Here is a 12510-nt window from a genome sequence, read left to right as displayed (position 1 = left end):
AAATTGGAATAGACAAATTAAATTGGCCGGCATATTCCAAAGGACTATATAGATAGACGTTAAGTCACGAAGAACGACCTAATGTCAAAAAAAACTTATACAGGACAGGAATTACAAGTAATAAATGAAGCCCACCTATAGTACCTATAGTTTTTAGTGATATATAAAAGGTATATTTCTATCTATCTATCTAAAGATCTATCTATCTACCTTACGGTTGATGATAAAAGCACAATATGTGCTCCTCAAAGTGAATAAATCTTCACTATTCGGAAATTTGAATGATGTGAATTAATCTGGGATGATTTGCTTGTACTTGTCCAGAAATATTTAATTATCTGAAAGCAGAATCTACATAAATTAGCAATTTTTTATGTTTATTTGATTGTTTTGATTTCTTTCTGATAATTTGTTTTGATCATTTTCTAATTGTAATGAATAATAAAATAAATAATACATAAATTCTTGCTTGCTTCTTAACGTACTAAGTTGTCGCTCGAGTCTTCCTGTTGGACAACAAAAATGACACCTTCATACTTTTCTGCGACCTACACTACAACGGCAACGACTCGGTTGCGACTAGATTCGCAGGCAAAACAGAAAAATCGGAATCGTGCTCATACATAACTAATAACCCACATCGAAGACTTCTCTTTGTTTAGATTCAACAACAGGAAATGCAACGGGGTTATCATACTAAGTAACTAGAGGTTTAACAACACTGAATAAAACTTAAGGATATTAATTATTTATAGACAATTTATAGGCACGGTTCAGCGCCAGATTGACCTCTACAAATGCAAAAAAAATATCAAAAATACAAAAAAGAATAATGAAATAATAATTTTTATCTATATTTTTCAAAGAGCACATGATCTTAACCTAAGGGTAGATTTCGTATTGGAATTATAGAAAATGAAGAATTACAGGTCTACTACAGCTCTCAGGTGTTTTCAAGGACAGAACGGAGAGCTTTGGAACATGAGTGAGTCTACAGATCGCTAATTAGGGAATACTGAACGCAGAAAACAGTTAAGAAGTGAATCGTACTAACTGAAAGAAAATAAACAAAAAAATAGAACTGAATAAAAAGGACAATGGGCGCCAGCTTATTTTTTCTTTGAGTGACAAAGAAACCTCAAGGATCCTACATTTTAGAGGATTCATAAACAAATAAAAATATCAACAAAGTAGAACAAATAGGTTTAGTATATCATTGTAGATTAAAAAAGTAGCCTATAGCTATTTTTTAGCGCTATAGGTGCCTCTGGGCCTGAGATATGCCCTTCGAAAGGGTCAACAATAGCCCTTTTTACTCTATATTTGAAAAGCTACATCTCTGAGCCCAAAGGAGTGATTTTAACTCACAAAATTTCATTTCTTTTGTTAGAATGTCAACTTTTTTATGAAATTTTTAAAACCACAAAAGGTAAGTTTTATTTTATAGGCCAAGAAAAACGAAAAGTAACCTCACAAACATTTTATTATATTGAATTAATTGTCAAAATGTAACTAAACAAGGAAAAATTTGTAGATATCGGTAAATCAAAAGATTTTTTTTAACCTTCCAGCGGTCGCGGCCTTTGTACCAACCAGAATGGTAAATGCTAAATGCTAATTAGTTATTAAGTTAGTTATGCTAATAAGATGTAGGTAATGAAATATTGTAATATTAATACAAAATATATTGGGTGGAAGATTGATATACTGTATTTCTTAAAATTTTTTATTAAATTTTATTAAAAACAAAAACGGTGTCATAAATCCCAGATGTCTCCTAGATATTACACATATTACACACAGCTGAAGCGCGTGATCCTTGAACATTTATCATTTTAACAAGGCTTACATCTTCTTTTACTTGCTGTGGCCTCCTCTATTGTCTCGATACTTAATTCTGCTTTTCTTTTTGAAATTCTTTCTTTGAACTCATTTTAAAGGGAGTATTGTGTTCTTCGTTCGACGTGTCCTTTGACAAGAGCATTTGAAAGTAGTCGAAGGTATTTTCTTCTAAGTATTTTTTCATTATTATTGGTGAAATAGATTATATAACTATTGATCGCGGCTACATTTAACATGGAAAAAAATACTACCATAGCATCGGCCATCTTCTGGTGTTCCTGGCAACATTGTAAGAAGCACAAAGTTTGTCCACTGTATCTACACCTCCCTTTGCCTTGTTATAGAATGTTATAATCTCGGTTTTTTTTGTCACCTGTTTCTGAAACTAATATTACATACATTTTTATAGAGCTTAGGCACGTAGGAAATAAGAGTCATGTCCTTCCGAAACCCAAAAATACTGGTATTTTGGACTCACGCTTTTTTGTAACTTTAAATTCATTGGGAATTTGGGCCTTATTTTTTTCATTGTTCCTACAAAGGAAATTTTTTTCTTATCAAGATCTTTTATCAAATCAAAATCAGAAAACCAGTTGTCAGTGGTCAGTGTTCTCCCGTATTAAATATAGGTGTTGCCAACCTTTTTACCACGTCTCGTGGTTTGTTACATGGGCCATCTGGTTGAGTCTCTGCATAAATTTCCATGTTATATTGGGGTTATATTTATTGGGTTTTTTGGGGATGTATTGAATAAAGGAGCATCTTCGACGAAATGCCTCTAGTTTCTCGTCAATTGTAACATTTTTCCCAAGCGAGTAGCATTTTTGGCAATTAGACACAAACTCCTCGAAAATATTCCTTATTGGGGCCAAGCGATCCATTCTTTTACGTTCTACTCTCGTAGCTATGTCATCAAAACCTAATGCTCTCATTAAAAATAGAAATCTTCTCCATCTCATCACTGTTTTGAAATCATCCATTTTCCAGAGTTCTTCAAGGTTAACTCGATTATCATGGTAAATGCCCGCCAAATAAAGCAAGCCCAAAAGGGCTGTTATTTCTAGTTTGTCTGTATCTCTGGCATGTCTTGAACGACAATAATTAGATCTTACAGAACTTATGTACTTATTTGTGAAGTTCACGATGCTCTCAATCATAGGATCAGTTATGAGGCACTTCCAAATATCAACGATGTCTGTAAGATTCTTAGCTGGTCCAATGACTCCAGGGAGACGGAATAATATATTGCGAGGTGGTCGCTTACTTTTTTTGTTTGGATTTTTTTGTCAAATCCATGAGTCGAAAACTTTTCCATTTTTCTTTAGATGAGCTATATAAGCCTCGTTGGAACTGTCAGCTTCGTCTTCGGCATTACTTCCATCACTCAATTCGGACTCAGAATCGTCATCACGTTCCGAAACATGTTCCTCTTCTTCTGTATCGCTATCATCCATACGTTTATCCTCATCCGACTCATCAAACATAAAATTTGTAACAGCTTCTATATCAGTGGGATCATTGAGATTGAAAATCTTCTTCTTATCCGCCATTTCTAAAATAAAATAAACAAAATGGAATTAATTGCCACAAATGGTCGCGTGTATATGAAAGATACAAACCTCTTATATCAACGTAGAAAGTTTTCAACACAAAAAATGCATGAAATAGTAATATGTTATCAATATTACAATAAGAATAATTAACTAATAATTAATAGTAACTATAACAAAAAAAAAACAAATGTTATAAAAACTTATCTAAAAAGTCGCCCGTATATCTAAAATACAAATTCGAAATTATCAGCAACGTACTACCCCTTGACAGGTTATTTGTACACTGGAAGGCAAGGTTGCTTGTTGCTTTAGCAATGGAGTAGGTAATAGATAAATACTAAATCTATTACCCGTGTATCTACCACATACGCGCGACCGCTGGAAGGTTAAATATCTTTCACGTGAGGACTGGTAAATTAAAATCCATCTATAGTTTATTTTTATGAACGAGAGAGTAATTAGCATAATTTTAACTGGTAGCTCCGACCACTCCATGGGCGTGCTCAAGATTAATTGAAAAATTACTTTGAATAATTGTAAAAAATAAATGAATTATTTCAGTGTTATAAAGTGTTATGTGTATGTAAACAAAAGTGACCTCTTTTATCACACACTATATTAGAACTGACTGGCCTACATTAAAAAGGGTTTTAAAAAATTCACATTTTTTAAAATTTTTAAAAATTACAAAAGAGAAAAAGAGTTTTTAAAACCGTCTAAGGTATGTTAAATAGATGAATAAAAATATTAATATAAAACTTACAGCTACTTGTTACAAATCCAAATCAGATTCAGAAGATGAACTTTCAGAACCAAGATTTATAATAACTGGCTCGATCATTTTATCAGTAATATTGTCCAGCTTCCACATTTTTTCCTCTTCTTTAATAGTGTGATTTACTGCCTTTTCCCAGTTTTCAGGTTTTACATTATTTACGGCCTCCAAAAACAACTGTTTAACATCATGAATTTTAAAAGTGGTATTTTTTCTTGAAACTTCACTCTTTATCTGTGCCCATACCAGTTCAATCGGGTTTAATTCACAATGATATGGTGGGGATCTAAGTACTGTCATTCCACGATTTTTGGCAATTTCATCAATTTCGTATTTTTTAAATTTTTCTTTATGAAGGGCACACAACGAATAAAGTTCCTTTCTTATAGATCCGGGATGGTACGTAATATTTTTTGAACTCAGCCAATTCTGCAAGTCTTTTTTTAACCACTTGGTTGTGGGCAGTCCTTCTATAAGTCTGGAGTGATAACTTGCATTATCCATTACTATTACACAGTTCTTAGGAAGAAGATCTATCATTTATTCGAACCATTCTTGAAAGACATCAGCGTTCATGTCTTCATGGTAGTCACCGGTACGAGTTGATTCAAAAGTTAATAAACCACCTTCAACAAAACCGTCTGAACTGCCAATGTGTACTATTATCAGCCTGCGTCCCTTTCCTGATGGTGGGTTTAAACCAGTAGATAAGTTATTTACAAAAGCGTGCCTTTGACTTGTAACAGTTTCATCCTGCCAAAATTTATTTGGTGTATGACCCTCGTTGATCCATGTTTCATTAAGATAAAATATTTTTCTTTTTTGGTTTCTCATTTCCTTTATGGTTCTTAGAAAATGTCTTCTCCATATGACAATATCGCTTCTTTCTAATAAAATAGACTTTCTGGGATTCTTTTTCAAGCGGAAGCCTATTTCTTTTAAAAGTTTCCATAACGTACTTCGACTCATTTCTGGGTAATCCTTATCATCTCGAACTGAGAAAAGAACTTTATCCAATGTTGGAAATTCTTGTCTAAAGAAGAATTCATGCACTTTCCGTCGAAGTCCTTCTTTAAAATGATATTCTATTTGAAATTTTGGTTTCCCTGGAGCATTACGTGGCATTTGAAAACTACCACATTTCTCTTCTTTAATAACTCTGTAAATCGTAGATTTCCCAACACCAAGTGTACTGCTAACTAACTCAACGGTCTCATCAACACTTTCACATAAACGTTTGTCTGTAAATGATTTAAAACAATTAAATATTAATGTTTTTTCATTAACTGTTAGAGGACCAATTTTTCGGCGTTTACATGGCACTTCCAAATTTTCCATAACACTAGTATACACAATAAACTGCACCTTGCAACTGAAGTACCTACTTTTAGTGAACTGTTAAGAATTTTGAATACGCCACTTGGACCTTCCTATATACAAAATGGAAAAACCCACTATCACATTTTCTGTGGAATAAGTTTAGAAGGTAATTATCTAGTCAATTACTGTCGTAGATTCCTGGAATTAAAGAATTAAATGTTTGATTGTTGAAACCCTTACTTCGTGGAATGCACTCATTTCAGATAAAATAAAACGTTTTATTTTATCTAAAGAATTAAACTTTATTTTGCAAATAGGCAAAGAATTAAACTTTATTTTGCAAATAGATAAAATAAAACGTTTTATTTTATCTAAAGAATTAAACTTTATTTTGCAAATAGGTAGGTACTTATTAAACTTTTATTGGTTATATATAACCAATAAAATAAACATCTTTCATTTCTTGCAAATTCATTAGTACCTGTTAACCTCCATCACTCCGACACTGGCAACCTTATTTAGGGATTAGTAATCCTCACAACTATTGTATTCTATTCTGCTCCAACCTTTATACCTGGTGGTCATACTCAATTTAAAATTGTTTTCCTATATGCTTCTGTAAACTTGTTGACAAATATCTGTTTTTCATTGAGTCACCCGTATCAACAGTTTAGGGATTTGCATACATAATTTATTGTTTTATTACTCTCTCATACATAAAAATACACTATAGTACATTCGAAGATACAGCTGTTGATAATCTGAAATTGAATACAAATTTAGGTAAAGATCTATATATACATATACAACAATGTTTATTTATTGCATTACATATTTTACACGTTTGTTTTTAATAAAAGCAATATTTGCCATCATAAAGCTATTAGTTACGGTATTAAGCTCCGTTATATTACAATGGAGATCCAAACCCATGCGGAAATAAAAAAAAATAAAAACAAAAACAAGACCAAACCTCCGTGACATAACGAAATTGCACTACCGCAAGAAAAGGTCGATAAACTTTTCAGTTCTTCAGTTCTTTATGTGCTATTTTTAAATCTTAAAAGACCTTCAAAATTCAACCCGCAAAAAATACGTGTTGTCGATTGGGCATGTATAAAAAAACGTTATGAATATATTATGTCAATATTTAATTAACATAATTTATTAGTTTAAAGGTTGGTTTAATTTGTTTGTTTTTGTACTTGTATATAATTACAAATAATTAATGTCCCCTTCTGTATTTACAAAAGTTTTCCACATTTTTTTTATCTAATCAGTAAAATTTTTCGATTTTACTGTATCAATAAATAATACTTTGTACACTGTGTTGCACTATTCAACAAAGGTCTATGTGTTTAAAATTTATCGCTCTATTAAGACCGATTCATCGCTGTAATACTTCTTGGGAGGTAGACTAGTAGACTATCATCAACCAGCTACCTTTCCAATTCTTCGATGGCATTGTTTGCATGCTTTTTTCTCCATTCTTCTAACGTGACTACACCATGGACGTAAACACTTTCAATATAAGTACTTTACGTTAAATCTGAGTTGAATCGCGAAGTAAGTAGCAGGTAAGCAAATATTTTGTAGTGTTGGGTATCTCTCTACGTTAACCAAACTGATTTTCCATATTGCACTTTCCAAAACTACAGATGCTAGTCCTCTAATTTTATTGATAACTCAACAATTACAAGTTAACCCAGATCGGGTTGAACAAAGTTGCACTTTGCGGTCTCAGCTCTTGACTAACGTAATGTTGTTGTCTGTATATACAGACTTTGTGTTATTGGCACAAATATTCACTTGAAGTACTTGATGTTTTTCTATAACCAATCTACTTTAGTGTTTACCTATATTTTCTCTGACATCATGTTTTGAACTTTACGTGTTTTACATGTTTCAGCATGAAACTTTACGCTGTATTTTTAATCCTTGTACTAATTTCTTCAATCTATCTTAATAGTTCATTGTTCATCTGCATATTTTAAGTTTTATAACATTCTTTCACCGATAGTGATGCATCCGTTTCATCCTTCAACAGCCTTGTGCATTATCAATTTGCCAAAATTGGACTCAGTATACAATCTTACCTGAAACTCTTTATGACCTTGATACTTTCAGTTAGCTCTCTTACTATACTTTAACCTATTATCGTATCTGGCTCTATTTTTTCTCTTATTATTTTCTTATAAAGTTATTTTGTTGTGGAATTTCATATTTATTTCATTTACTGATCTATTTTTTTTACTTTAACCGCTGATTTTTGGTTCTTGTGTGCTCTGAATTAGTCTGAACAGCACAATATGAACTTACCAATCTACATTGACAGAGTTTAGTGTTCGAAATTTCAATATTTCCAATGAGTGGAAATTTTTTTTATTTGAATGAGAGAATATGTAAACTAAGAATAGAAACAAAATTATTTAACCTCTTAATCATTAACATACCCTGCTTAAGAGTTCCATGAACAGCTAGAAGAAGATCATACAAGGAGATATGAATACGCAAATATTCAAAGACGAATTTTTGTTAAAAACCATTGGTATACATCAAAACTTCTACTTTTACTACATCAAAACACTAATGAAAATGTAGAGTTACTATTCAACTATGCCGTTATAAAAACATGATCATAAGCTCGACTTTTCCCACATCGTGATACACGCAAGTGACATGGATCATGGCAGGTGGTACAACTGCCAATCAAATTGATCATGTTTTGATAGACAAAAGGGCCGTAACAAGCATACAAGATGTGAGGAGCCGAAGAGAAGCGTATTGTACAGATAAAATATAGATGCAGAATTCAGAGAACTAAGAGGGATAAACACGGACAAACACTAGATATACAAAAATTGAGACATCAAACAGAACTATGAGACAGAAATTACACAAATACAGGTAGTAGACACCGAAGAACATTGGGAAGAAATCAAAACAAAAGTAATTAATGTAGCAAGAAAGATCATAGATGCAACAATGGACTCGTCAACAGCAACTGTCAAAATACAAAATAAGCTCACTGAGAACTTTTCAAGAGTCAAATGATTAAAGCGAGAAGATGGACTGGCACCAACATTTTTCATTCAAATTTATAACTATACAATTGAATATAGATAGAGATAATCTCTTAACAATTAAATGAATACAGATTGCCGCCTGGCGATGACATCAGTATTATGTCTCACAGAACGGAAGAGACGGTAGAAATATATTCATTATTAAAAACAGGGGCAAAAGAGACAGGCTTAGAAATAAATAATCAAAAGAGCTAGGAGAAATAGATGCACAGTTGAATTAGAGGACGATATTGAAACTGTAGAAAGTTTCACATATCTGGGAGTTACATTAAACATAAAAGAACCAGAAACTCAAAGAAGAATAGTACAGGAAAACAAAGCTTACCTTTCACTCGCCCATTTGTTCCGCTCCAAAACACACACTGGAGATCGAAAATCATGGTCTACAAAACTATTATAAATACAAATTATAATACAAATTATTAAAACTACAAATAGAACTCGTAGATAGATATAAATACCTGGGACATGAAATTATGATTGGCAGGGATAACCAGACTCACGAACTGAAGAGAAGAATCGGCCTTGGGTGGGCAGCATTTGGAAAACTGAGAGAAACTTTTAAAAGTGAGCTGCCCACATGCCTAAAGAGAAAGGTATTTGATCAGTGCGTCCTCCCAGTCTTGACGTACGGAGCAGAAACACTTACCTTAACAAAAGCAGCAGCTACCAAACTGAGAGTCACGCAGAGAAGAATGGAGCGGTCCATGTTAGGAATAACTCTGCGAGACAGAATAACCAACGAAGACATCAGGAGAAGAACCGGAGTGATTGACATCATCGAGAAGATAGCCAGACTAAAATGGAGATGGGCAGGACACATAGCCAGAATGACAGATGGGCGATGGACAAAGAGGTTATTAGAATGGAGGCCAAGGGAAGACAAGAGAAGCGTCGGTCGACCACCTACAAGATGGACTGACGATTTAAGAAGACTCAATAAAAACTGGATGAGAGCGGCGCAAGATAGACGGGGTTGGAAACATGAGGAAGAGGCCTATGTTCAGCAGTGGACTCTTGAGGCTGGATGATGATGATGAGTATTTTATGGATGCTAGACATGGATGACGACAGAAAACAAAAAGGAAACTGGAAGTTTTTGAAAGAAAACTCCTAAGGAAGAGATTTGGACCTATTAACGAGTGTGGAGATTCAGTTACAACCATGAATTCTCAACCGTTCAAAGATGCACCGATCTCAGAATTCGGTAAAATGCAGAGACTTCGATGGGCTAGTGATGTAGTGAGAATAGAGGCTGAAAAATTGCCGAAAACAGCCCTAATTAATAATATGTAGAGCGAAAGACTAAAATGAAGGTCAATGAAAAGGTGAGAAGATGAAGTGGCAAGAGAAATTTACTAGACGTGAAAACATCGAGAAGATCGGCGCGAGGCCGGCAAGATTGGAGGCATAGTTTGGAGGAGGCCAAAGCTCCATTTGGGATGAAGTACCATTGAAAAAGAGAAATGTTTTTTAGTCAAAACGATGTCAATTGTAAACATATGATCACTATTGTCAAAAATAGACATTCAAAAATATATTTCTAATTTATTTATTTTACACGGTAATGGATAAAGGTCTCGATTTTATACATGTATCATATTATGATTTTTTTACTTAAGCTCACTGTTTATTGGCATTTTTTTATGTTTAATTCTCTCCATTTATGTTTTTGATAAAGACTCGCTAAACTAGTATTATATTAAATTAAATCAGGAGAATGATTCAATCTGCACTGAAAAATCGACCGTGTCGTTTTCCACCGAAGACCCGAAGTAGTACCATCACCGATGCAACTACATAACTGTTTGTACCATTTACCCATTTACGCTCCAAGTCTGAATGGTGGACGAGGAGATTCACACATCCACAGCACCGTAAAGATACGACCTAGTAGTACCGCAGATTAAGGTAGTACGGAATAACCTGCTTTTAAAAAAACAATTGTTAAAAGTCTTGAAGTCGCGTGTGATTTTTTAAAAACAAATGTGAACAGTTTCATAAAGATGGAATGTAATGGAAATAAGAGTAAAAATGATAATAAATCTGGCGCAGAATCGACCGGTACTAAAAAAACTCAAAGTGATAAGTGGAGTAATCGTAAGTTTTTAACTAACTAATTTATATATTTGTCTATACAAAATATTGATAACGTAATAATATGTTAAACTATAAGTTCATTAATATGTTTTTAAGTATTACCTCAAAGGTCATAAACTTGGTAACCTATTGGAAATTTACCAATATTTGTACTTAAATTTGTTTGAAAATACCTTTTAAGGCATCAAAAGGATCTGTGCAGAAATTTGCTGCTTTAATCCATGCCCCATTTTGTAATTACGGGCTCTGGAGACAACCTTACACCAGGTAATTTTTCTTTGTAAATTTGCACACGTAAAGGTGATTTCAAGGATACTTGTTTTCTTCTTTTCTTTTTATATAGACATGACTGTCTGTTTTTCAATGTGTCTCCACTAAGTTGTCGTTCCATCGTTTTCGTGGTCTTCCTACTGATCGTCTTCCTATTGGGGAACCGTCTCTTGCCGACTTTACTACTCTATTTTGTTGTCATTCACTTGATCCTCCACTTCAGTTTCGAGCTTTCCATAGCTAGATAATGTGATGCCTACATATTTAAACTCCATTACTTGTTCTACTATCTAACTTTCCAGCTCCAATTTACATCTTAGTAAATTTGCTGTTATACCCATACATTTTGTCTTTTTTGGGGAAATTAACATGTTAAATTTTCTAGCGGTTATATTAAATTGGTACAGCATACGTTGTAAATCATTTTCACTTTGAGGGAGTAGTATTGCGTCGTCTGCATAACAGATTATTTTAAGTCGTTTTTCTCCCATTTGGTATCCTTTTTTATTTCTTACGTTTTTTATTATTTCATCCATAATCAGGTTGAACGAACAATAGAGTACTCAGGGAATCTTCCTGTCTTATTCTATTCGGTTAGTTCTTTTTATACTTTTACTTTTATTGTGTTGTTTTGGTAGATATTTTCGATCATTTTGATTATTTCTAGACATATCTCTCTTGCATAAAATAAGTGGATAACAATCTTTAATTTAACTTTGTTATCACTTTGGCTGTTAATTTTAGTGTTGTGTTTAATAAATTAATTCCTCTGTAATTTTCCGGGTTCGATTTGTCTCCCTTTTTGAAGAGAGGTATTAGGATGCTTGATCTCCATTTTTGAAGAGTTCTGTTTTGTTCTATTATTTCTTGAATTAGTTTTAATAGTTGTTTGGTCAGATCTGATCCTCCGTACTTTAGGAGTTCGTTCAGTATTCTGTCCTGTCCTGGTGATTTTCTATGTTTTAATTTCTTTAATGCTTCCTTTACCTCTTCCTCCTCAATATTTATTTCTTTAAAAATGGATTAAAATCCTTTGTAAAAGGTATATATTTAAAAACCCAAACGGGCTATGTTAGACAAAACGTTTTCGGAATCCATCATTCCATCATCAGTGTCTAGGAGTACATCAATGTAGCTACTAAATATATGGGTAAAAACCCGTTAACAAATAATTAGTTACATTAGTTTGACAGTATTTCTTATAAATTATTAGGATGTTAAAGTTAAAGTAATCCAACGGTAACATGGACAAACTTTAACATGGTTAAAACCATATTTTTAAGAGAGAACATATTTTTGAATTCGTTTAGAAAATTTGATAGTTTATCTGCTAATTCATTGTTGTTTTTTTTGTTATCTGCATTTATGTTTCCAATGACAGCATCTCTATAACTGATTCTGTTAAAATTATGAGCGTGATGTTGGGTAGGTATATTTACATTGGGACTGTTGACAGTATTTTGAGTGATGATTTGTTTTGGTAGGTCACGATAAACAGAACATCCTCTATAATTAGAAGGATGGTCTCCGTTGCAATGAGTGCAAGTTGCTGACGTGTTTTTTG

The 12510-nt window shown here is 33.1% G+C and overlaps 1 protein-coding gene across 5 annotated transcripts in view; it reads left to right on the top strand.

Annotated features, from left to right (window-relative positions):
* Positions 1-12510, top strand: part of LOC140447289 (long-chain-fatty-acid--CoA ligase 6) — a 148358-nt gene that overhangs the window by 58273 nt on the left and 77575 nt on the right. The window contains exon 1 of one of the 5 annotated variants that reach the window (XM_072539864.1): positions 10440-10676. The exons of the other annotated variants lie outside the window; for them this stretch is intronic. Within the exon in view, the coding sequence (XP_072395965.1) occupies positions 10583-10676 (94 nt within the window). The 5' untranslated portion in view covers positions 10440-10582. Of the gene's footprint in view, positions 1-10439; positions 10677-12510 lie in introns of those variants that run through there. 5 annotated transcript variants of the gene reach the window in all.

Source organism: Diabrotica undecimpunctata, chromosome 8, assembly GCF_040954645.1.
Source record: "Diabrotica undecimpunctata isolate CICGRU chromosome 8, icDiaUnde3, whole genome shotgun sequence".
Taxonomy (NCBI): Eukaryota; Metazoa; Arthropoda; class Insecta; order Coleoptera; family Chrysomelidae; genus Diabrotica; species Diabrotica undecimpunctata.
This window is presented reverse-complemented; position numbering and strand designations above follow the sequence as displayed.